This window comes from Aplosporella prunicola (assembly GCF_010093885.1).
Source record: "Aplosporella prunicola CBS 121167 unplaced genomic scaffold K452scaffold_17, whole genome shotgun sequence".
Lineage (NCBI taxonomy): Eukaryota > Fungi > Ascomycota > Dothideomycetes > Botryosphaeriales > Aplosporellaceae > Aplosporella > Aplosporella prunicola.
The window spans coordinates 323,984-346,995 of NW_022983545.1; the positions used below are offsets into that span (position 1 = coordinate 323,984).

Below are 23,012 nucleotides of genomic sequence, written 5' to 3' on the forward strand. Positions count from 1 at the left end.
GCCGTCCGCCCTGCTTTTGTCCTAACAACCTAACAGGTCCACACCAGTCGGCGGCTAATTCACGGGATTTCCCAGATTGACGGTAAGGATTGGCGGTGATCACCAGGCCCCGTCCACGTCAGCCAGTTGCGGGGACTCCTGAATGTCGTCGACCTGGAGTTTCCATAACCTCGGAAACCGTCCCATGACCGCTGCGAACGCCGTTGTCTACCATGTACTACGTACGGGTTTGCATGTATGTATGGGCACTTGCTGCAGTATGCACGGCGAAGCTGATCTCAACACAACAGACCCTGTCCCTAATCTGTGGGGTCAAGCTTGGCTTTGTTTGTGCAACCTGAACAGAACATACGACATCATCACAAGCAGGAACCTGAACGGTTGTGGTCATTTAACTTTGTTCAATTGTGGAACTTTGCTCATAATAGCGAGCCTTGCCATCCTAGCTATCTACTGATGGAGGTCGCTTCCTTCATTCCAGTCGTCATTGGGTATTTACCAGCCGCCGAACTTGTTGTTGAGGTGCTCAGGGGCATCCCTCTCGGGGTTGTACTCGTCGTGCTCGCCGTAGTGAGACTCGTAGAGGTGCTCGGCGTTCTTCTTGGCCTCGTGCTTGGCACGCTCGCGGTCGACGAAGTCCTCGCCCTTGGTCTCGGCAAGCTTGTCAACCTCGGCGGCAGCGAAGCCAGCGAGGAGCTCCTTAGCGAAGGCGTGCTCAACGGGCTTGCCTATCGTAATATTAGTCTCGATACTAGTGAAATAAGGCGCGACGGGAGCTACGTACCCTGCTTGCGCTGGTGGTCCTCGAAGGCCTTGAAGCCGGCGAAGGCAGCACCGCCAGCAACCAGCTCGTGGCTCAGGCTGGACTCGTTCTTCTCGTAGACCTGCTCGTAGGCATCGTGAGACTCGCCTAGATAGGATGGTTAGCATCACACTGATGTCTCGATGATGGCGTGCGAAGCTTTGAGCTAGCCGCGTTGAGAAGAGAGGGGTAGCTTACCCCAACCGAAAGGCATTTTGATTGATATGAGGTGGTAAAAAGGTGGGAAAAGATAGAAGTGGTTTGGAGGTGGATTGAGGAGTTGCTGGAGAGTTGATTGAGGATGATGGATTGCAACGGCAGATGGACAGCATTATATACCCTTCTTCAAGCACCCCTCTCGGGCAGCTTGGTCAACCACGGAAGCTAGCATGTGCCGTCATCCCACCTGTCTCAACTCGTACATACGTAACCCATTGAGTAGCGCGGGGCTGTGGCCGAATCGTTCCAGTCGCTGAGGGGCCCACCAGCCTGGCGCCGACGAGTGAGAATCGAGCACGATCAAGGTACCTGACAGATCGGGACGTCGGCTGGCGGGGCACTGCCGCACCAGAGGCGCACTGAGCAGCAGTCCGTTTCCAGCCCATGATGGCGCAACGACTCAGGCACGTCAGGGTCTCGAATCGAGTTGAGGGGCAGATCCGTCTTGTTTCGACGGCACGCCTTGTACGTAGTTTGTAATGATGGCAATACACCCAACACCTGCCAGCCGGTTTTCGGCACCATGTATTGACGTAAATGGCAGGGCGTAGGTGCTAGAGGTGATCAGGGTGCGGTGGTGTGGGAGCCGAGAGGGGCTCAAGCTTCTCCAAGACGGCTTCTAGAAACTTGGCACTGCGGAATCCCACTTGGCTGTCTTGGCACTTGGCGATACTCGATACGAAACGCGAAACGCTACATTACGCATCCTCTCCACGTGGAATCGTATCTGCATGAACAGCGAAGCTCTGAGCTACGTTGTGTCGCCCGCGATGCCGAAACGTCTACCCACAGTAACTGACTTCCCCTCCACAATAACCCTCAGCATCACCCCTCGTAAGCCCCACCCCTCGAGCCCTGAGGACCCTCGACCACACCGCCGCAGAGCCGGTCCAGCCGGTCCATTGGAAGGCTGTGCTGAAGCTAGCTAGCTAACAGCTTCCCGTGCCCCAGCTCCTAGCTCCCAATCGGCTGCCAATGTCCTCGTCCTGTTACACGGCCTCGGCGACACCGAAGCTCCCTTCAGCAATCTCGGCCGCCAATTGAACCTCCCCGAAACCGCTTGCGTCTCCGTTCGCGCGCCGAAGCCGCTGCCCTTCGACCTTGGTGGTTTCCATTGGGGTGATGATATGCTCTTCGACGAGGGCACGGGCGAGATGGAGGTCGACACCGGTTTCAAGTCATCTACCCGCATGCTCCTCGACAACGTCATACGCGAGACATTGATGGACAAATGTGGCTATCGAGGGCGGGAGATCCTGCTCTTTGGCTTTGCCCAAGGTGCCATGGCTGCTCTCAATGTGGCCGCGGAGATGGGCAACGAGGAGCTCGGTGGTGTGGTGAGCATTGGGGGAGCTCTGTCTTCCTCCGCGCCGCTGCAACCCATTGACAGGAAATGTCGGACACCGGTCATCGTCTGCAAGGCCGCGAAGAATTCCGCTGTCACGGATAGTAACACCAAGAGGATGAAGGATACTTTCGAACACGTGGAGGTCAAAGAATGGAAGAAGGCCAGAGACGGCATGCCCAGCAACCGGGACGAGATGATGCCTATCATGCAGTTCTTCGCCAGCAGACTGCGGGCTGCAGGCCCACAGGGTAGTTTAGAGCTGACGTGAACACAGTGCCGCTTCCAATTAGTGAGGCTTGCCCGAGATACTAGTAGCGTCCCAAACACTTTTGGAGTGTCTCCGGTATGCTGTTGCAGCATTGCAGGCAATGTTTGCCATTACCGCCAAGATTAAATTGAGCTTCTTGAACGACTTCACAACACTCGATGTACGGAGGCATAGTGCCATGGTCACAAGTTGTGGACACATCAGCGGAATTCGGCGCCTGTGCCTCGGACCACCGAGTCATCTATCGCCATTGCATACGAACGCGCATCCATACGCGCATCCATACGCGCAATATTTGTGGGAAATTGCGAAGAGGACACCTAATATGACAACAGTACAGGGGAAGTCGGGCGAGTCACGCCTCAGTACCATGCTGTATCTTGATCGTCCGGTTCATGAGTGCCCGTCCTCCTGTGTACCAGATGGCTCAAAACACATGGCATATCAGGATCAAGACAGGAAGTTGTGCGAAACAGGCCTTCAACGGCCGTTCTCGGCCTGCACAGCAATAGCCGTTAACTCCAGGGACATGCTCTCAAACTTTGTGATCGATGCGTTGATAATTACGATATGCATGTCAAACCCAGCAATGCCCTTCTAGGTTTTCCTCGGAGTTCTGTACCCAATCAAAAGAGATGTTCGCGTTTAACGAAGGATTGCTCTAGAACTGGTAGCTGCAGTCGCAGACAAAACTTGGTTCTTCGTGTAGCAGTAGGTACAAGAGCTTGGTGCACTGCGCTAAGGCACCTCCAATGGATGTGCAGCTGCGACTAAGCTAGCGTGCCCCGGTATTGGGGTGAATAATGCGGTGAAAGGCACTCACAATAACTTTATTTGAACCTCTCCCCAATCCACAGTCTTTATTCGCCGCAAGACACTGGCATGAAAAACCTGAATATTGTAGTACCAGCGAGGCGCACTCAAGTGAGGTGCTACGACGGCATACTGCAGCGCGTACCTCGTCGCGATGCGGCGGTCGCATGTACGGAGCCTTTGATTGGCGAGGTTCCCTATCGTCTACCACGTACTTGTCTTTTTTCTTTTTGCCTTCCTTGTTCGTTCTCCCGAGGCGTCTTCTCAACAGTTTGGACGAAACGTGGTACAGATGTAGGCAACATTGGCCACCTCAGCCTCTCGCGCTTCATTGAGTCATCTTATTTCACTGCTTTCTGCTCTGTATCACTTAATTGTGGACAAAGGCATGGTCTCCATGTACGCTCGAAGTAACGAGGCTTCTCATCCATTTATCGAGCCTCGCTTGTCGCGTTCCGGGACTCTAAACCTAGACGGTCAACCGTACTCATGCGGTTTCTATTGGCTAAATCCTGTCAATGTTACGCCACTGCCTCGCATACTGTACGATTCTTCATGAGGCTGAGAGCTCACATGGTCGCTTATCAGTTCGACTTGGGCTGAGTCTTAGCTGGCAGTCTGGTGGCTGGCACGCTGGGTGACGTATCTTGCCTCGGCAGAATAACTTTGGCACTCAGCCTCGTTTGCGGGCGGGCAGGTCAGCAAGATAGAGGGGCCTCCTGCCCCCAGGCCTGGGCCCGAGATTACTTTTGTCTCTTTCCTCGCGCGAGCGCAGTTTGTTTCATCGACAACCAAAGCATACCTCCGTCTGGCCTGCCATGCCGTCCCTATACCGGGCCGTCCGAACACGCGTAAGATCATTCTGACAACATCGAAGGCTATCATGAACCTTGTTTCTGCGAACCCGCAAGTGCATGATGACGAAAGGACGACTGCGAGGGTTCTTCGGATCACGATCAATCCCGATACATGAGTTGGGCACATCGAAGGAGATAGAACCGGAAAAGGATGGCAAAGTTCTTCCCTTTGAGGGAAGACCGGAGAAGCTCGGGGACAAAAATGGTGGTACCTATGTGAACAAGGTGGTGGTCTCACGCAAAGCGTTGAAATACAAGAATGGAACTACGAACCGCGGAGTAGGTTATTCCTCCACCAATGATCACTGTTATGCTCACAGATGCAGAATGAACAGATGGCAATCAAAGTCTTTCCCCCAGAGTACCATCCATCCTTCCATAAAGAAAGACTCAACCTTATTTTGCTCAAGGGAAGCTCGGTTCCACCTGAAAGCATACAATTATGCTTTGGTACGGTCCTCGCAAACAGCAGAGGTTATATTATTTCAGAACTCGCAACTTGCGACCTCCGGCACATACTGGTTGGCGAATATATTTTTACTTCGCCAAGGGTGCCTCCTATGCTGCTTCTCAACGAGGCACACTCGATCGCCAATGGACTCGAATGGCTCCACCGAGACCTTGTAGGTGATGGTGGACAACTGATGACAGGCATCCACATGGATCTGAAACCCACAAATATATTGGTATTCTGAGCCGAGAATGAGAGACGTTTCTGGAAATGGAAAATCACCGATTTTGGAGAGAGTTCTATTGGCTTTCATGAGAAAGTGCGTGAACCAAACAACGAGTTGGTGGACAAAACAGAACCCCGTGTGCCTGCTGGCGAGTACCAGCCTCCAGAATCCAGAGCACAAAACTCTATGGTCGGCTGCTCCGTTGATATATGGTCACTCGGTTGCATTCTCTTCGACCTTCTGGGATTTTCTTGCAATGGCCCCGAGGGCTTCAAAGAGGTACAGAAGTATCGTAACAAGGACAAGTCCAAGCCCAACGGGTTTTTTGAAAGGGCAGAAGAAGGTGACATCATAAAGAAGGGCTTGATTGACCTGATCGATCGATGGGACAACTCTAATCGGCCTTGGGTCATACCTTGGAAGAACATAGTTCTAAAAACCCTCCAAATCCCTCCACACGAGCGGCCCAAGGCCTCAGAAGTTGCATCGGATCTGAAAAACGACCTTATCAGGAAGCTACCTGGGCTACCTGGAGACCATCATATACAGCTGGGGGCCGACGAACAACTGAGACCAAGACAGGAGGTTGGATCGCCCCAGATATATACATCTGTCTTTGTAGACAATGTTCCGAAACATCTAAAAAAGGCTAAGGTCTCTGTGTGTGGGCAGTGGGCCCTTCTACAGGGAGAGAATTCGGTTCTGCCCCTGCGGATGGACGACCTGCAATTTGGACAATCCAAGCACCAGCTTCCACAAATTCATGAAGAAACATCACACAAAGTCCAGGCAACTGCTGCGTCAGGCTCATTCTACGCTATCCTATATAATCTGCATCACGATCCTTCTCGATTGCAGGTAAGCAAAACACACCCCAGTTTTGTTTCAGAAGTGTAATGCTCATTTAAACACAGGTAACACTTTATGGCCCCAAGGGTGATTTTGAGAAGCACATCTATAATGGCTACCCTTGCTCGGGGCTCTCAGTTTCGTCAAGTGGTGACTTTCTTATCCACCTAGATGACAATGAACTTGTTCTGCACCTACATGGGGCTGCCACGTATGTATTTTATTTTTCTCCGCCTCGAATTTTGTATACATCTTGATACCAACACCTCCATAGTAGCTCTATAAAGACCATACACATTGAAGAGCATAGAATAGCTGCGGCTTTCAGCCCTGATGGAGATGATATCTATGTGTGGTCCAGAGGAGGAGACAATGTCACTGACTACTGGCACGTTTTCAACAAGAACGAACTTGAAGATCGTGATGGCGGGTCACAAGGCTTGGTCTGCTCTTCTAAATCCGTAAGCGCATCACGTAGTTATATGACACTATAATTCGCTAACTATTGTCAGATTCAAAGCACCGCCACTCCCGGTCAGTCGAGAGATATACTCGTCCCGTTTAAACGACAATCGAACCCAGTTGAGCTATGTCCGCTCTTCTTCGCCGTCGACAGCCATGGAAACGCGTCCGTTATCGTGGAAAACTTTAAAACGAAACCTAACGGGCTCAAACGGATAAGAATCTTCAACAAGGCCAGCGAGAGCGGAAAGCTGCAAGGCATAATTCACGGTTGTGCTCCACCCGAAGGAAGTCCCGTTGTCCTTATCCGCGATGGCCAGAGTAGCAAATTCGCCTTCGTATGTTTCAACTTGGCCGAAGACCTGGCTGACCTGGGACGGAAATCGTCATTGCCAGGATATTTGGAAGCGAGTGTTACAGGACTTCACGATGCCTCGATACTTGCTGATTACTCTCCGGCCTCCAGCGATTTTACACTGTGCTCTGGACCCTCTGGATCCTCTGGACTATGGGCGTATGTTGCTCGTTGCACTAAAGGAGGCAAAGCTGCTGAGGTGCGAAAGGCTATTATTAAGTCTAACTGAAGAGGCCGAGACAAATTGTTTGGCTAAAAGTATCAAACACCCGAGCTAGAAGCCTTCTTCATGCGCTTCCTTTTCTCTCTTCTGGTAGCTACCCACCATAGTAGGACAGTCACCATCGTCAGAGGAATGGTTACAATGATATAGACCCAAAAGTCTTTGGTAACGTTCAGCCTTTTCCTCGGCCCATCGAAGTCGAAGACGTTCATACCGAGAAGAGACTGTCCGTTCACAATGGTTAGTATATGACTTGAAATGATAAGAAGCAGTTCGTACTGACCGCAACAAAACTTCCAGGAAGATACAACAAAGTCGCCAGTGTGACCACTCTGACCACGGCACTGTCATCTACGCTGTCCAGCGTAAGCTTGTAAACGCTCTGGCTGATACCAGTCGCTATCCTCTGGTTATTTGCAGCTATCTTTTGGCTCACTGCTGCTGCGGCTTGATTGCGAAGGTTCAAAGCATCGGTAACCTGGCACAACTGAGTGATTGAAATGCAGACGGAACGCCAATGACTCACCAGCTTCATGAGACTTGTTATTCTCCTTGCTAGAGCGCTTACGGAGTCCTGGTATCCGTTGAGGCGGATGAGGATAGACTCCAAAGAGCTTGCCGTCGAAGCATGCTCGGACCCGTCATACAGGCCCTCGGCGAGCAAGTCATTGTTTGCCCTGATCAGCTTCTCGACTAAAGTTTGCGTTGTCTTCAGCATCACAAGGACCTGCTGGACCCTTTCTTCAAGAGCACGAAGTTTCAGCATAGTAGCAAAGTTGAGGGTCTGGTTGAAGTCTTCATCGTCTTCGAAATCCACGGTCGATATTGCTTTGCGCTGGGCATGTTCAGCAAGTGTCCGTCCAACTCGGCAGATCCACTTACTTGATCTTGGTATCTCTTCCCAAGATGTGCCAGGACGGCCCGCCAATTGTCGACATAAGTGCACACGAGCACTATATGCAGACGCAATGGGTTCCGCTGCATTCGACTCCATCGAGTGGCATCTACAGTCTCAGCATACAGCCGCTGCTCACCCTTCGAGCACTCCATCGGATGGAAGACCAGACAAGAGCTTTGGATTTCATCCTGAGTTGAGGAGAATCTGTGATAGACTTCCGTATTGCGGAAAGACCAGGGAAAACCTTGATGGTGCGTATTCGCCTCGGCATACTTCAGTTGATATGCAATATCTAACTTTTATTAACAGATGTACAGAACACGGAGTTTCGAGAACGCACCGAAGCTGCGTTTTCCTTCGCTTGGGACCGATTTATTGTAGAAGGTGTTTCCGTACGCCTCCTCTGATACTCGGCCTTCACTGTGTATCCCAAGCAGGACGTCCAGGAATATAGACGATATATCGAAGGTCGACCAAAGTTTTTGCAGGCAGGCAGCCGTGATAGAAAACGGTGCTAAGGAGTTTTCTTGGCAAATGGATCTACCACGAGGTGTTAATTTCGGCACCTTCATGAAAGAGAGCATCTTCTGACATGATTTCGAACTGACGACCGTGTGGTTTGGCAGCTTTGGCTTCGAGATAGGCGTGCACGGAGACTTCGTCAGTGAGGATTGATTCCTGTGGTGCACCATCTAATGCTGGAAAACCATGAGCGGCAGGCTTAAAATTGCTCTCTCAGACCTACCGGATGATTCTAGTGCCTTCACGCGTGTTTTCGCAGAGCACATGGTTTTCAACAGCTCCTCCCATTGTTCTTTGCAAGCAAGGTCATCGATTCCAACGATGGCAGTATCTCTAGATAGGTCGAAGGGGCTTTCTTGCGGTATACTGGGGTTGTTTGGTGATAAATCGGAGTCATGAAGCATCAGTGACGATTTTTCTGGGTCGAGATTGGAATCCATTATGTACAAGTTTTGCGAGTAGAAAAAAATTGAATTGGCAAGACAAAGAAGTTGCTGAAATGATTCTATATACCAAATCGCAAGTTCCACAGAGCTATCTCATATCCAGTGATTTTCGGCTCCATGCACAAAAAACCAAGACGGGGCGTCGCATACGGGCTGATCAGCCCCGCACTGCCGCACCGGTGTGGCCGAGCGGCATTCTTCAAGGCGGGCTGGGGCATGCGACCGCGACAAGCTGATATTAACCATTGGAGAAAGTCACTTTGTCAACCTTTTTGATGGTCCTAACTCGTCTGTCAGTACGAACGCAGCGCCTTGGGTGCTCAGTGACAGCCTCACGCTATCTCGCTCTGTAGCACCTTTCCTGATTAGCCGAGAGGGCAGCAGCAAGCGTTAAAAGGGCAATAACTCACGGCAGCTAGTTCAGCGGGGGCATAGTACGACCAGAAGACTTGGCAGCCATCGTCTGTTTTCTGCAGGCACGCACGCAATCAAGATGCTGGCCCAACACGCAGCGAAACGACAGTGCCCACGGAAGGCGCGCGTACCCTGACTTTGAAATCCAGACCCGTGCCATGGATGCGTCTGAGCAGATTTCTCAGGTCCTGCTCTTTGATGTAACTGGACACGCGCTCGTCGAGGGCAAACTTCTGCATGCTTGTGGGGGCTGTGCCGGGCGCCGTCCAGGTGCGCCTTGATCAGATGTCAGAGCTGAGGAAGGCTGGCGCGCGCGCCCTTATCTTGTTTCGCGCTTGCGCGTGCGCAGCCGCTCCGAAGCCGCCTGCTTGAGCCTCATGCGCTCGAATCGGCGATGTGCGTCGTGGCTTCGTTGCCTCGTTTGCCTTGTATGCCCTTCAGTATTGAAAGGCGGTAGGCTGGTGCCTTGGCGTGCTACCATAGGGCCAGCTATCGCGAGGATTGTTCTGTCATGAGCCTTGCGCTGGCGGCTTGGGCTATTTCATTCGCACTCGTGCCCGATTCTACTTGTCTGCCTTCGTCGTGGCTCCTCGAATATGGCCTGGAAACTCTTTCCTGACCTACAGGCTCTCTCGCAGCAGATGTCGAATGGAACATCCAATCGGCGTCCTGCACCTACGTCACTGAGGTATGTATGGCTCAGCCTACTCTATAGGGCATCCAGTTGTTATACTGCCTTGACAGAATTAACTGACACTGCCGTGTTGCTAGGCGTGACCTTGGGCCATGGCAGATTTTCGTCAGTCCACAACCAGAGCCTCCGTACTAAGACCATAGCTCATGACTGGCCTCAGATGATCGTCATAAGCGCCACCGTTGGTGTAGGCTTCTTCGTGAGCTCTGGAGAGATCCTGGCGTTCGCGGGGCCTGGCACAGTGTTGGTGGCCTTTGCATGCGTCGGCATCGTTGCGTTCATGGTCATGGAGGGAGTCAGCGAGATGGTCATGGTCTGGCCGGTGCCAAACCCCATGGTCCAGTTCGTTAGGCACTTTGTTGACCGGGACCTTGCCATTGTCGTGTGCGTGGCTTATTGGTAAATCTATCGTTAGAATGATGCTGCAAGTTGGTTTCCCACTGACAAGGGGATTAATCCAGGTATACATATGCCATTAGCATGTCAGCCGTTATTGCTACATCTGGCGTCTTGATCGAGTATTGGAGCTCGGAGAACGTTAGCCGCGCTTTAGTCTACCTGCTCTTCCCGGTCATCATTCTACTTATAAACCTCAACAGTGTTAAGGTTTTCGGGTTTGTCGAGCTTGTCGGTGGATACATAAAGCTTATAATCGTTGCTATATTGTTCTTCAGCATGATCGTTTATAATCTTGGAGGTAAGAATCATAACAGAGTCTATTATCCTGATGACCGTACTGACCTTGTCAAGGCGGACCCAAACCAGCCATCCATTCTAAATGTAAGTAAATAAATCTTCATCCCCAGCACCGCAATTGTCATGCTCTCTTCTAATCGTGTGGATCCTCATAGGCATCAAGGACGGCTTTCAAAGCAATGATGCCGTTGCATCCACAAGGGGCACAGCAGCAGTGTAAGTCAAAACCTACCTTACCATTAGAACAATTCCTGATTGTTCCGGACAGTCTTGCAATCAGCATTGCAGTGTATCCCTACATTGGAATTGAAGGCATAACAATGACAGCCTTCGAAGCAAGAGACACCAAAGCACTCAAGCGACCCGCAAGGCTCATCACCATCATCGTAACAATCACGTACCTCCTAAGCGTGCTCGGCTTCGTCCTCAACGTCAACTGGACCAACCCCTACCTCCCACGCTACTACAACCAATGGGACCCATGGAAAAACCCCGAATTCAACTGCACAGGCACAGTCACAACCCCACATCTCACACGCAGCACCAACGAGGCAAACCGCAACCACGAGCGCCCAGGGCTAGGCAGCAGCTCGGTCAGCTCGAACCACACGCTCCCAATCATCGCCATCGAGCAAACCGGGCAAAAGCACTACGCCGACTTCATCAACGGCTGCCTGCTGTACAGCGCGCTCAGCACAGCCAACACGGCCCTCTTCATCGCGTCGCGCACGCTGTACGGGCTGGGCCAGAGCGCGCAGCAGGACAGTCCCAGCGCGCTGGTGCGCTTCGTGGCGCGCTTCGGGCGCGTCGACCGCGAGGGCGTCCCGCAGTGGGCTGTGTGGGGGTCGTTTGTCTTCGCGTGGGTCCCGCTGCTGTCGTTTGGCTCCGAGAGCGGCGCCCAGCGCGTCCAGCAGGTCCTGACGTATATCGGCTCCACCAGCTGTGTTCTCGTTTGGGCGCCGCAGAGTTGGGCTTATATTCGCTATCATAAGTGGTTGGATAACCATCGCGATCGCTTGAAGGGCCCGAGGTATGGTGTCTACGATCCGCTGCTGAGGGCGCAGTATTCTGGCTTGTTAAGGTCTTGGCAGCCTGCTATTGCGTGGTTCTCGATGCTGGCGTGCATCATTATCGTCCTTGGGTTTGCTGGGGCAGGGATGGCGAAGAAGAAGGAGATTCTCTTGAAAGCGCTGGACATCTATCTCGGGCCCGGTCTTTGTTTTGTTCTTTTCTTGGTCCTGAAATTCCTTAGGTGGCGTTCGCGAATCGATGGCTCCGGATGGGTCAAGCTGGGTGACTGGGAAGAGCTCAAGGAGGAGCTTGATCATCTGACGAGTTTGGTTTACCCGGAACTTAATGTCGAGGGGGACCAACGCCGCACTGCCGTCAATACAGAAGGGGGTGTACGCGACGGCCTTGAGCTTCAAGCAGCCCAGCATCACTCTTATGATACTTCGGATACTGAAACAGACGCGCCGAATGGACATGCGCAGATACCGAATCATCACCCTACAGTCCGCTCAGAGCTTCAACCCGGTGAGGCTTTAGCGAAAGATGGAAGCGTGTAATGGGAGAGAACCAGAGGAAAAGAAAGGGGAGGTACGGTTCAGATTAAACGAGGATACGGACGGTATGAAAGCGGAAGAAGTGTGTTTGCCTTGTTCGAGCCAGGCTCCATGAAAAGTTAGGGAAATTTTCAAACCTACTTGGGACCACACGGTGCCCACATCTTCTCCTTCACTTATTCCGCGTCTCTCTCTACCCACACTCTATCCTCATGACGACGCCTTTTCTTTCGTCATAACAAACCCAAAATACTCAAACATGCCCCCGCCACCAGGCTCGTTCGCCAGCGTCTCCGCCTCCAGCGTCCACACGCCCGGCCGTTGCAGCAGAGGCTTAATGAAGTGCGGCTGCCGCCACGTGATATACAGCCACTTGCAACCAGGCTTGAGCACGCGGGCGACCTTGACGAGCACAGGTCAGCACCACGCTCAGACACACACTCTCTCTCTCCCAGTCCCAAACCGAGACATTTTCAAGGACAGTACGAAAGCAAAGGCAAAACCGCACTCACCTCGTCCACATACGCCTTGACATTCGCGCGAACCTCGTCGGGCGGGTCCCACAGTGAGCCGTACAGCATAGCATCCAGCGTGGCCTTATCGACCGCGACATCGAAATGGTCAGCCGGGAACTTGAGGTCACGGACATCCATGACCAGCCACTGCATCTCGGGATGCTTAGCGCGCATGTCGGCGATGACGACGTCCGAGAAGTCGACGTTGGTCTGGTGCGTGTAGCCCACGTCGTACATGTCCTTGGACAGAGTCTTTTATCATGTGTCAGGGACCTTGTAAGCAAGAACAGAACAGAACGGGACGGGACGGCACACTACTCCTCCCTTCCCCGCAAAGCGTCACATACACTGTTCCCGCAGCCCAGCTGCACTAGCTTCGGCCCCTCGTGCGTCGGCGCTGGCAGGTGCTTTTCCAGGAACGGCCGCACCGTCGCGAACGTCCGCAGCCAGTCAAACTTCTCCTCTTGCTTCTCGGCGTACCGCTTGTCCCAGTACTGCGGGTGCGCCAGCTCCTCGAGCGACTCCTTGACCATGGCGGCGGCGGTGGCGGCGGCGGCGACGACGACGTGTCACTGGGGAGAGGTCGAAGACGACGTGGTTGCGTTAGGCGCGTGCCGAGGTAGTACGAATAAGGTAAGTATCTTGTGGGTTGAAAGCATTTCTCGCCAGCAGCCGAGGATACGCCGGCAGCGTGTACAGTCCAGCTGCTGGGTAGATAAACAAAAAGCTACGGTAATATTAGAATTTTAGATATCTAGAGAGAGATATGTTGATGATATAACATATTCTACGCTAGATATCTAACGTTATCTATAGAGACCTACTGTATTCGGTTAGCGAGATGTGAAAATAATAATTAAACGTCTATATATATAAATACGGGTGCAGGAGAGGAATACTCCCAAGAAGCCACCCCAACAAACATCCCTCGCACCTATTACAACACATACTAAACCAAATTACGCACCATCTCAATCACAGCAAACGCATTACGATTACCAAACCAACTACCTACGCTAACCAACTACCTACGCTAACCACTACCTACGCTAACTACTACACAGCACCCCCACCAACCAGCCGCACCTCTGCTACCTATAGCCTACGAAGACGCATCGCTCGCTAGTGCGGCCGGGCATGCACGTTACTGAGCCTAGGCGCTGAACCGAAGATGAAGAGAAAGTCACGGAATGGACGAGACAAAGGAAAGGTTGGGTGTATGGATGTGTGCGTGCATGCATGCATGTATTGGATGCTGTGGAGAGAGGAAAGAAGAGGAAGGAGAGCCGAGGGTCGGGGGAATAGGTATGAAGAAGAAGAAGAAGAAGAAGAAGAAGAAGAAGATGATGATGATGATGAAAAAGAATTAAGGAAAATAGAAGAAAGGAAACGAAAAAAAAAAAAAAAAAAAAAAAAAAAAAAAAAAAAAAAAAAAAAAAAAAAAAAAAAAAAAAAAAAAAAAAAAAAAAAAAAAAAAAAAAAAAAAAAAAAAAAGAAGAAAAAAAGCGCCCGACAAAAGAGTGTAACAGCCGTCCGCGCCTTGCCCGGCCATGGCAGTACGAAGTACTGCGCACAGATGCGCGCTCGTAGAGACTGGCAAGTGGGACAGAAGAGAAGAGAAGAGAACAGAACAGAACAGAAGCAAAGCAACTGCGCAACGAAGCAAACCGAGCACAACCGCCATCCAACACTCAACCCCACTCCTCTAGTCCCACAGCCGTGAGCCGAGTCTCAGAGTGACAGAGAATCAGACTCTCACCCCATCACGGTATCACCTGCCCGATCCCCACATCCCCACCAAGCCAAGCCAAGCAACCCTCCCGCGCCGCGCCCCACCTACGTCGTACACAGCACCACCATCACAACAATCATTAACAACAACAACAGCAACAACACCACCCCTCCCCCAACCACCCTAATCCGTATCTACTTCAAAAACCCCTGCGCATCATACAAGCTCCCCGGTGTCGCCTTGACATCGCTCGTAGGCGGCTGCACAAAAACCTGGACCTTGGGCGTAAGGACGCCGCGGCCCGTAGCGCGGCGCTTAGCGCGCTTCTCGGCCGGCGTCTCCAGCGCGCTCGTCGCTACTCCCAGAGAAGTACTGGAAGCGCTTTTGGCAGCCGCGGTGCCAACACCCCAGTTCCCAGCGGCCCGGTTCTCGGCGTCGCTGTCCAGGTCCCCGTCTACAAACACGTAGCTATGCTTCTTGGCGCTGGCGCTGGTGCTGCTGCTCTTGCTGCGGTGGTGGCTGTGGCGCGCCGCGTTTGCTTTTTTCTGGAAGGGCGTTTGTGGCTGGGAGGATGGGGCAGAGGGGGTTTGTGCGCGCGACTGCGGCTGGGACTGCGATTGCGACTGCGGGCGTGAGGTTGAGCGGCTGTTGTGGCGGCCGTGGCTGCGCTTGCGGACGTGGCTGCTTGTCTTGGACGACGAGGGGGCTGATGACGGCACCGCCGGGGGTGGAGCCGTTTGTTGAGCTAGCTTCGAGGTCGGCGTCTGCATGATCGAGGACGAGAGGTTGGGTTCTTTTTCTCTGTCTTGCTCTGTGCTGCCGAGGTTGTTAGTCCAGAAGCCGTGGTCCTCGCCTGTGACGCTGTCTCTGCCTTCGTCGTACTCTTTGCTGCCGAAAATGCTGGCGTGCCCCGTCATCGCCAGCTCTGCGAAACTCATGCAGCTTTCGTTGCCCAGCGCGATGCCGATACCTAGCCCGACGCCCTCGATCTCGTTGTTCGTGTTTGTGTCTTCGCGTTCTCGGACCTTGTTCTTTTCCCGTCCCATCATGAGATAGCGGCGGCTTGAGCGGCTGGAATCATTCGCGTCAGAGTTCATGCGCCGGAGCGCGGCGACGGTCTTGCGAACGTCACGCCGAGGCTTTGTGCGCAGACCCGTCAGAGCATACGGGCCGTCCATATCCCCAGACTTCGGAGTTTTGCTAATTGGGGAACGCGGAGACGTGGCACGAGGAGGTGAGGGATCTGGCCTAGGCCCTCGCGGTTTAAGCGGCGTACCGAAAAGAGACGAGTTGGGACGCAGGGTCTTCGGGGAGCAAGGAGGCGATACTTGAGTCGGGTCGAATGTATGGTCCGGATGGCGAGGAGGCGGCGATGGACAAGATCCCATCGGTTCCGGTAATGGACGTGGCTGGATTGATGAAGCAACTTCAAGAAAGGGATAGTAGAGTGTAGGGTTGTTAGGATCGTAGTCGAGTGACTTGTCAGACATCCGTACAGTGTCTGTAGATAACTTCTCGCTCCTCTCGTCTTCATGTGGTATAGCGAATGTAACCTGAGATGACATGGAGTCATGAACGGGGCTCGGAAATGTCGGGATGCTGAAGGCAGAACTTCCGCTTAAGGCCGAGTGCCGCCAGCTGCGTGGCGAGCCACCAGAAGCGTCTTGTCCGTAGTGGGTTAAAGAGAGAGTTGGTGAGCTCGCAGTCAGAGACCCTCGAAGGTTAGTAGGGTGTAAATGAATGTCCGGAGCAAATACTCCAGTGCTTGGCGGACGCGGTAGGGGGCGAACATCTAGGGAGATTAGGTTGTCCTCGGCATCTATCATAGATTGATTCCTGCTTGAACCGTCCGGCTCCTCTTGGATGTTGTGCATGGCAGCAAGACGTTCAGAACGCGAGGCTGGGCCCGAAACCGTTGAACTCAAAGACAATCTAATGCAATTCTGGCGGCGGTGGGTTTTCTTTTTGTCAGGACTCTTGCTTCCACCGGAAGGCTTCCCAACCTGCATAGGACTTTGATCCCACTGGAATGGGTTCCCTCCACTACTGCGCGAGGAAGATGCCTGGGTTGATGCCCGTGAAAGCTGGCAACTCGGACCGGTTGAACATTCAGGGGCATCTTTCCGTGTTGTGGATTTGCTGCGCTCTGTAGGGGATCCAAAATCATCGACTTGGCTACGCGACTGCCGCCGTGGTGTGCCGGACCGTTCGTGTTGACTGTTGCTCGAGAGAGGCCGTGCAGGGAGCCGGCTCACCCGAACGCTTTCGGCAGTCTTCACCTGTTCACTTGTGTTTGAGTTGATGCTGCTGTTATGTGAATGCGGGGTTTGCGTGTGGTCATCGACTCCAAATTGAGCAATGCTACTTCGTATCGAGTCTCCTCGGAAATGCTGAGGAATGGACTGACGTTGGACCTCTTGAACAGCGCTGATGGTACCAAGTGGGCGGATAGGGCGAGGGCCTAAAATGATTGTGTTTTCGAAATCACGAACGGGGCCATGCTTAAATAACACATGAGGGCTTCGCTTTGCCGCCGGGCTGGTCGTGATGAGGATGGAGCTGGTTGCAGATTCAAAGCTCGACGCTGACCGACGGGAAGGGCTATACTCCAGATTGTTGCTTACTGACCTAGAACGACCTGACCGGAGAGGAAGCGGAGGCACTGGATCATCTGGGGCCAATCCTGACAGTCGATAAGTGAAGCTTTTGGTCCGTGGCATATTCTGTGAGCCGTTTGCTTTATCGTGTTGAGTGGGTTCACTAGCCCCATAAACTGAAGGAACAGAGACTGATCGAACCCTCCTAGCTCCGTTGGGAGCGTTGTATATCCGATTCGTAGGGGCAGGGCTCCAGAAAAGAGGTGGAGGCTTCATGGACTTTGTGAGGTCTGGCGCCGATAGGGGCTGGTTTGATCGTTCTCCAGAAGGACACAAGCGCTCTATAGGGGACGCCTCAAATTCATTTTCTGGGAATGGTTTTGGAGAAGACGGTCGAGCACAAAACTCCTCTGCGATTGGCAGCCTTGGAGATTGAGTTCTATCCCCGCACAGCCGAGGACTCTCAATTATGGCAGAAAGACGAGCGTTCCGAACTTTTCCCATCTTGATATTGCTCGGAGCCGGCGAACGTCTAGAAAAGGACCAGCCCTTACGGGTTGCTGCGGGTTTAGACAGATTTGATGGTGCTGCAGCCCCAGGCGTTTGCGTGGGCATCTGTCCCCGACCAACAGATTCTCGGGAAGGCAATGTATTCCATCCTGCAGCGTTGGTACTGTAAGGTAGAAAGGTGTTTCTCCTGAGGACTGCCCGTGGTTTGGTTGGGTTCGAGCTATCAATTTCTTCGGTTTGTTGGCCGATCTTGATGCCTCTCTGCTCGAGGTCTGCTAGGAGCCGCTTATGTGCTTGTATGGCGCGACAGAGCAACAATGCCAGACTGATAGCCGCAATGACGATGATGCCAACGGCGACTCCGATGGCGATCCATACTCCAACATCGATGTTGTGAGCAGCAGATGCCGCCTGCCGAATACCGAGATGGTCAGACATGAGCAGATGGCGGCGCTGGCGAAATCCAAGTGGGATACGTAAGAGGTAGTTTGGCTGTTTCGCTGACCAGGCTGCGTGGCGACCAAACGACCTAGTCCATCAAACTTTGGCCTCTGCTAGATCCGGGGATTGGGCTTGTCGACGCGCTCGATTGACGGTATTCCGCGCCAGCTAGCTGCACAGCGGCCTCCGATCTGACGGGAAGAAAGAGATTCTCGGATTGGACATGGAGATGGAAGGGATGCGAACGGGAAAGCAGGGGAGGATATGTGGTGTGGGATTGTCTCTGGTGTGGCATGTGGTGTCCACAAACAAGCGCTCAGGAATGCACACGAGATACCAACGACGACAATAGGTCACGAAAGCAAGGGATGGAGTGTTGAATAGAAAATGAAGGCTGGGAAAAAAATGTTGCCTACCTATAAGGAGCGCCCAGAGGGTGCAGCTACAAAGGCAATCTCCTCCTCCTACCCACCTAGCTACCTGGTGGTGTTGAAGGCGAGGCACGAGGAGGTGCTTGGGCCGAGCACCCCGCCAAACATCTGAAACCCCGCACACCATAGGCCCGAGTGCAATGTGCAATGTGCTACAGGCGGTGGGTGGCATGTTTGTTAGTTGCGGCAATCGCTACCGTCGGTGGGCTGAGTTGTCCAGTGGTCCGTTGGAGTGTTTGCGGAGGACACAATAACCGCCATGCAGCCATGGGGCCACATATACCAAACTGCCATGGGCATGACCTAGGCCACGGATAGGCCTTCTCGCTTCGGGGGTGAGTCCGTCGACGCCGTCACAGGCCACGCGTGTGTCATTCGACGCAAACAGTGGGGCGGGTTTGCTGGTGAAGTCACCGGTGTGCAGAGTCTCGATCGATTGAACAGGTGGAGCAGGGGCGTAGCAGGTGAAGGGCCTGGGCAAGAAGGGCGTGGAAATCGATGGCAGCGCGGCATCGACAAGCTGCGTTTGGGGTCACGTCATAAGGCCAGTCGGATTGATCGCCGTGAAGGCCGTGCGGGCCTCGCCCACGGACCACCGATGCGCTCATAGGAGCCCCGCCATGTTCCCGCGCGACCTCATTCAAAAGGCTGCTCTCCCCTCGTCTCTGCTGCTGCTTCCCATCTTCCATCATCATCATCACTGTCTCTCTTCACTGAAAGATACCCCAAAACCTCCTCTAATTTTTACCAACCCATACCACAAACTTCAATCACAATGGCCGACGGAGCTATCACCAAGGCTGGCGTTTTCGCCCTCGTAAGCTACCCCGCCCTCAGCTACAAAGTAGCCGACACCTACCGAACCCCCTTGCTGACCACCACCACCACCAGAACAACACTGCTGCCCCCAAGCAAGACCAGGTCCTCCCTCTCTTCTCCCTGAAGGGTAAGACCGCCATCGTCTCCGGTGCTGGCGCCGGTATCGGTCTGTCCGTTGCCCACGGCTTCGCTGAGGCCGGTGCCAACGTTGCCATCTGGTACAACAGCAACAAGAAGGCCATCGAGCGTGCCGAGGAGATTGAGAAGAAGTATGGCGTCAAGTGTACGTTGCCCCTGCACCCTGTTGTCCCATCTCCTCGCACACCCACTAACACCCGCTGCAGGCAAGGCCTACCAGGTCAACGTTACCGATGAGGCCAACGTCAAGAAGGCCGTCTACGACATCACCAAGGAGTTCAACGGCCGTCTCGACATCTTCGTCGCCAACTCCGGTATCCCCTGGACCCAGGGTGCCATGATCGACGGCGAGGTCTCACACTACCACAAGGTCGTGTCGACCGACCTTGACGGCACCTTCTTCTGCGCTCGCGCCGCCGGCGAGATCTGGAGGAGGCAGTGGGAGAAGGGCACCGACCTCAACGGCAACAAGCTCGAGAACTACAGCTACGGCAGCTTCGTCGCCACGGCCTCCATGTCGGGCCACATTGTCAACATCCCCCAGCTGCAGGCTGCCTACAACGCCGCTAAGGCCGGTGTCATCCACCTGTGCCGCTCCCTCGCCGTCGAGTGGGTCCAGTTCGCCCGCGCCAACTCCGTCTCGCCCGGCTACATGGCCACCGAGATCTCCGACTTCATCCCCCAGGAGACCAAGGACATCTGGAAGAGCAAGATCCCCATGGGCCGTGAGGGTGAGGCCTACGAGCTCAAGGGTGCCTTCCTGTACCTTGCCTCGGACGCCTCTTCCTACACCACCGGTGCCGACATCATCGTCGACGGTGGCTACTGCCTGCCTTAAGGCACCCGCACTCGCCGCAGTGTGTTGATTTTTGAAAAGCGTAATTTTGGATAAAAAGTCTTTTGATCAAGGCTTGAACTAGATGGCTCAGCTTTAGTCCGGCGAGTCAATGATAGATACGAATTGAATGAAAAAACGGATCTTGAAATCCTTCTCAAAAAAAACAATTATTTTCATGTCACCAAACACGAACGTGAAAGGGCTATGCATGGCATGTGAACACAACACGAAAAAGAAAAAAGAAAAGCAAAAAAAAAAAAAAAAAAAAAAAAAAAGTAAGCGCGAAGAACGCCGCATCAAGCCACCAAATCCAGCAATAGCAGCCGCAGCGCCGTGACATGACGAATCTGACAACGGCCACGGGGCTTGGCGACAGGGCAATAATCCCCTCACGCTCTCCCCATCATCACACCCCTCCCCCTCATCTCCACTGCACCGCGCACGCCTCCAGAATCCCACCCCACCCCACCCCGTATCGCCTCACGCACGCCTCACGCCTTAACGCACTGGTTGTATTGTACACGCTACGACAAGGGCCCACGCCCACGCTCGACAACTGCAACGCTATTGTACAATATGAGCCACGCTCGGTAGGGGTGGGCAGAGGCTGGCGTGATTGTGATGGTGAGGGATCGCTGCGCTGCGCGCTTGCTGCAGGGAGATGCACCCACCACTGTGCTTGCTTGCCGGGGGTGCCGGTGCCGGGGTTGGGGCTGGGGCTGCGGCTGCGACCGGGGTGGGTGTACCTATACCCTGCTCTACCACTGCAGTCTGGGTTGCTGGGAGTTACCCCACCTATTGGTGCTGTTGTTGTTGTGCGTGTCTGGACGGTGGGTTGGTACGTGGAGCTGTGTGTGGTTGCGGCGCTTTGGCTGGGCTTGGGGCTGTGGTGTGCTGGTGTTGTGATAGGTAGTCAAGGTAAGGTAGGTAGGGTAGGTAGGGTAGGTAAGGCAGGGCGCGACGCGAGCGAGCGAATGCGTGTGCGTGTTCGTGTTCTTACATACCTAGGTACATACCTACTCCTAGGGAAGACAGAGAGAGGATGTGTGTGTGTGTGTGTGTGTGTGTGTGTGTGTCTGTGTCTGTCTACGGATTACAGGTGACAGGCAGTGAGCGCACGCACGAGGTTCGGGGTCGGGACAAAAGGCAGCGAGCGCGGTGAGCGAGTGAGTGAGTAAGCTTCTCGTATGTACGTCCATCCATCCAGCTTACACCCATCCAGCTTACATACATACATACAACCACGCTACACCTACATAGGTACACACACACACACAAGCCACTAAGCAGCCGTCCGCCCGTCCGTCCGTAATCCATAGGGCAGGTACCTACCACTCTACCTATGCACACACGCAACAACCACGAGCGCTCCGTCAGCAGCAGCAACGCCGTCAGCTGTCAGCGGGCGGTCAGCCGTCAGCAGCGCGCGAGCAAGGCAGAGCAAGGCAGAGCAAGGCAGAGCAGAACAAGGCAGGGCAGCGACGCGAGACGCGAGACGCGTTACCTAGTTACTGGCGGGCCGAGCGCGCCAACGCAACGCATGGTGAGCGCGTGCATGTGCATACACATACACACACACACACACACACACACACACACACACACACACATACACACCCACACATGCACATGTAGGAGCATGTACGTAGCCTAGCGAGCCTATATAGCTACGCGCAGCAGCAGCAGCAGCGAGTGAGCGCGCCGCGCGCGCAAACGTGAGGCAGCAGGTGTTTGTTCGCTCACTCGCGGCGTCGAGGCCCGGGCTGCCGAGCGCTTCTGGCTGAGGTACCTTAGCTATGTATGAGGGGGTTTTGGTGGGTTGGTGGTGGTTTGTTTGGTCGGCGACGGCGCCAGCGAACGCCTGGTGTGTTGTGTTGTGTTGTTGAGGTGAGGGTGAGGTGAGGCTTGCCTGCCTGTCTGCCTGCTTGTGGTTTGGCGAGCGGGCTGGCTGGCTGGCTGGCTAGTGGCTACCTCTGCTACCTATGCGCTGTTTGTCGCCGCGTGGTGTGCGTGTGCCGTGTGAGTGGTGCGCGGTAGGTACGGATTAGGTACTTAGCTATGTGGAGAGAGAGCAAAGAAAGCGCGCAGCCGTTACGCGTCGCTACCTACCAGACGGGTAGGTTGGCTGGTTGGTAGATCCACCACTTACCTAGAGTAGAGTACCTTAGCCTGGAGCGGGAGAGAGAGAGAGAGAGAGAGAGAGAGAGAGAGAGAGCAAGAAAGAGGGAGAGGGACCTACCTAGGTAGCGCGGCGTAGCTAGGTAGCTACCTACCTAGGTACCCACACCAGCACCTCCATCTACACCAAAGCAGCCGCGCGCGATAGCGTACAGAGTAGCGTACTCTAGGCGAACGACCCCCCCTCCCCGCAGCCACCTAGCCAGCAGCGACAGCCGAGCCGGCCGCGCAGGCAGGCAGCGGGTAGCTATCAGTCCCACCAGTCCGTCCGCCACAGCCTGCTGGCATTAGGTTAGGTGCTCCCATCACATCACACCTTGCACCTTGCACCCAGCCAGCCAGCTACCCCGCGCTAAGCAAGCAAGCAGGCAGACAGATAACCGACGACCCCACTCTCTCGGTAGGTACTCTAGGTGCGCCGACGTTGCGGCAGCGCTGCACGCCGACCTGATTACTCTAGGTAGGAGAAAGTAAGCAAGTAACTAAGTACCTACCTACAGTGCAGTACGGATTAACTCGCAAGGGCCCCGGAAGGAAGGAAGGGACGAAGCCAGGGCGCCAGGGCGGTGGCGGGGACAGTGGCAAACCCAAGCCGTACTCTAGAGTACCAACTCTGCTCTAGGGCACCCAGGGTACATACTGTATGTACATAGGTCGCGATAAGGTCGCAAGGGCGCCCTCTACTCGATGCAGAATAGAGTACAG

At 53.9% G+C, this 23,012-nt stretch overlaps 11 protein-coding genes across 11 annotated transcripts; 6 read left to right on the forward strand and 5 right to left on the reverse strand.

The window, feature by feature from the left end:
• Positions 1-189: 189 nt before the first annotated feature.
• Positions 190-1,070, reverse strand: K452DRAFT_288988 (uncharacterized protein). Its single transcript, XM_033540759.1, has 4 exons — positions 1,001-1,070; positions 785-910; positions 291-728; positions 190-235 (listed from the first exon to the last, which is right to left on the reverse strand). The coding sequence occupies exons 1-3, from the start codon at positions 1,014-1,016 to the stop codon at positions 496-498; spliced, it is 375 nt and encodes a 124-aa protein (XP_033395929.1). The 5' UTR covers positions 1,017-1,070; the 3' UTR covers positions 190-235; positions 291-495.
• A 721-nt stretch (positions 1,071-1,791) lies between these two features.
• Positions 1,792-2,637, forward strand: K452DRAFT_327622 (uncharacterized protein; the record flags this gene model as incomplete). Its single annotated transcript, XM_033544932.1, has 2 exons — positions 1,792-1,855; positions 1,973-2,637. The coding sequence occupies 2 exons, from the start codon at positions 1,792-1,794 to the stop codon at positions 2,635-2,637; spliced, it is 729 nt and encodes a 242-aa protein (XP_033395930.1).
• A 1,454-nt stretch (positions 2,638-4,091) lies between these two features.
• Positions 4,092-5,086, forward strand: K452DRAFT_52976 (uncharacterized protein). Its single transcript, XM_033546798.1, has 2 exons — positions 4,092-4,586; positions 4,634-5,086. Exons 1-2 carry the CDS (start codon positions 4,365-4,367, stop codon positions 5,000-5,002), a joined length of 591 nt encoding a protein of 196 aa, XP_033395931.1. The 5' UTR covers positions 4,092-4,364; the 3' UTR covers positions 5,003-5,086.
• Positions 5,087-5,170: 84 nt separating this feature from the next.
• Positions 5,171-6,879, forward strand: K452DRAFT_299599 (uncharacterized protein; the record flags this gene model as incomplete). Its single annotated transcript, XM_033542247.1, has 4 exons — positions 5,171-5,842; positions 5,899-6,044; positions 6,108-6,294; positions 6,346-6,879. 4 exons carry the CDS (start codon positions 5,171-5,173, stop codon positions 6,877-6,879), a joined length of 1,539 nt encoding a protein of 512 aa, XP_033395932.1.
• Positions 6,735-8,627, reverse strand: K452DRAFT_53018 (uncharacterized protein). Its single transcript, XM_033546799.1, has 5 exons — positions 8,112-8,627; positions 7,756-8,063; positions 7,400-7,708; positions 7,157-7,351; positions 6,735-7,097 (listed from the first exon to the last, which is right to left on the reverse strand). Exons 1-5 carry the CDS (start codon positions 8,461-8,463, stop codon positions 6,912-6,914), a joined length of 1,350 nt encoding a protein of 449 aa, XP_033395933.1. The 5' UTR covers positions 8,464-8,627; the 3' UTR covers positions 6,735-6,911.
• A 1,122-nt stretch (positions 8,628-9,749) lies between these two features.
• On the forward strand, positions 9,750-12,421 carry K452DRAFT_319754 (uncharacterized protein; the record flags this gene model as incomplete). Its single annotated transcript, XM_033544263.1, has 7 exons — positions 9,750-9,841; positions 9,925-9,952; positions 10,008-10,246; positions 10,309-10,544; positions 10,598-10,627; positions 10,699-10,759; positions 10,812-12,421. The coding sequence occupies 7 exons, from the start codon at positions 9,750-9,752 to the stop codon at positions 12,109-12,111; spliced, it is 1,986 nt and encodes a 661-aa protein (XP_033395934.1). The 3' UTR covers positions 12,112-12,421.
• On the reverse strand, positions 12,319-13,156 carry K452DRAFT_230941 (uncharacterized protein; the record flags this gene model as incomplete). Its single annotated transcript, XM_033537129.1, has 3 exons — positions 12,319-12,510; positions 12,621-12,875; positions 12,971-13,156. The coding sequence occupies 3 exons, from the start codon at positions 13,154-13,156 to the stop codon at positions 12,319-12,321; spliced, it is 633 nt and encodes a 210-aa protein (XP_033395935.1).
• Positions 13,157-14,549: 1,393 nt separating this feature from the next.
• Positions 14,550-15,920, reverse strand: K452DRAFT_299603 (uncharacterized protein; the record flags this gene model as incomplete). The annotated part of the gene is made up of 1 exon (XM_033542248.1): positions 14,550-15,920. The coding sequence occupies one exon, from the start codon at positions 15,918-15,920 to the stop codon at positions 14,550-14,552; it is 1,371 nt and encodes a 456-aa protein (XP_033395936.1).
• A 2,065-nt stretch (positions 15,921-17,985) lies between these two features.
• K452DRAFT_53047 (uncharacterized protein) lies at positions 17,986-18,759 on the reverse strand. Its single transcript, XM_033546800.1, has one exon. It carries the CDS (start codon positions 18,504-18,506, stop codon positions 18,072-18,074), a length of 435 nt encoding a protein of 144 aa, XP_033395937.1. The 5' UTR covers positions 18,507-18,759; the 3' UTR covers positions 17,986-18,071.
• Positions 18,760-19,085: 326 nt separating this feature from the next.
• On the forward strand, positions 19,086-20,380 carry K452DRAFT_273839 (uncharacterized protein). The gene is made up of 3 exons (XM_033539164.1): positions 19,086-19,151; positions 19,226-19,436; positions 19,498-20,380. The coding sequence occupies exons 1-3, from the start codon at positions 19,110-19,112 to the stop codon at positions 20,127-20,129; spliced, it is 885 nt and encodes a 294-aa protein (XP_033395938.1). The 5' UTR covers positions 19,086-19,109; the 3' UTR covers positions 20,130-20,380.
• On the forward strand, positions 20,340-21,380 carry K452DRAFT_53101 (uncharacterized protein). Its single transcript, XM_033546801.1, has 2 exons — positions 20,340-21,295; positions 21,352-21,380. The coding sequence occupies exon 1, from the start codon at positions 20,468-20,470 to the stop codon at positions 21,230-21,232; it is 765 nt and encodes a 254-aa protein (XP_033395939.1). The 5' UTR covers positions 20,340-20,467; the 3' UTR covers positions 21,233-21,295; positions 21,352-21,380.
• Positions 21,381-23,012: the final 1,632 nt, after the last annotated feature.

Coding starts and splice junctions, on each gene's coding strand:
- K452DRAFT_288988 (XM_033540759.1), bottom strand. Junction 729..784: donor GGACCACCAGCGCAAGCAGG/GTACGTAGCTCC, acceptor ATATTACGATAG/GCAAGCCCGTTGAGCACGCC.
- K452DRAFT_52976 (XM_033546798.1), top strand. CDS start 4,365: ATGATGACGAAAGGACGACTGCGAGGGTTCTTCGGATCACGATCAATC. Junction 4,587..4,633: donor ATGGAACTACGAACCGCGGA/GTAGGTTATTCC, acceptor TCACAGATGCAG/AATGAACAGATGGCAATCAA.
- K452DRAFT_53018 (XM_033546799.1), bottom strand. CDS start 8,463: ATGGTGCACCACAGGAATCAATCCTCACTGACGAAGTCTCCGTGCACG. Junction 7,709..7,755: donor GGAAGAGATACCAAGATCAA/GTAAGTGGATCT, acceptor GAACATGCCCAG/CGCAAAGCAATATCGACCGT. Junction 7,352..7,399: donor TAACAAGTCTCATGAAGCTG/GTGAGTCATTGG, acceptor CAGTTGTGCCAG/GTTACCGATGCTTTGAACCT.
- K452DRAFT_53047 (XM_033546800.1), bottom strand. CDS start 18,506: ATGCCACCCACCGCCTGTAGCACATTGCACATTGCACTCGGGCCTATG.
- K452DRAFT_273839 (XM_033539164.1), top strand. CDS start 19,110: ATGGCCGACGGAGCTATCACCAAGGCTGGCGTTTTCGCCCTC. Junction 19,152..19,225: donor AGGCTGGCGTTTTCGCCCTC/GTAAGCTACCCC, acceptor CACCACCACCAG/AACAACACTGCTGCCCCCAA. Junction 19,437..19,497: donor GAAGAAGTATGGCGTCAAGT/GTACGTTGCCCC, acceptor CACCCGCTGCAG/GCAAGGCCTACCAGGTCAAC.
- K452DRAFT_53101 (XM_033546801.1), top strand. CDS start 20,468: ATGACGAATCTGACAACGGCCACGGGGCTTGGCGACAGGGCAATAATC.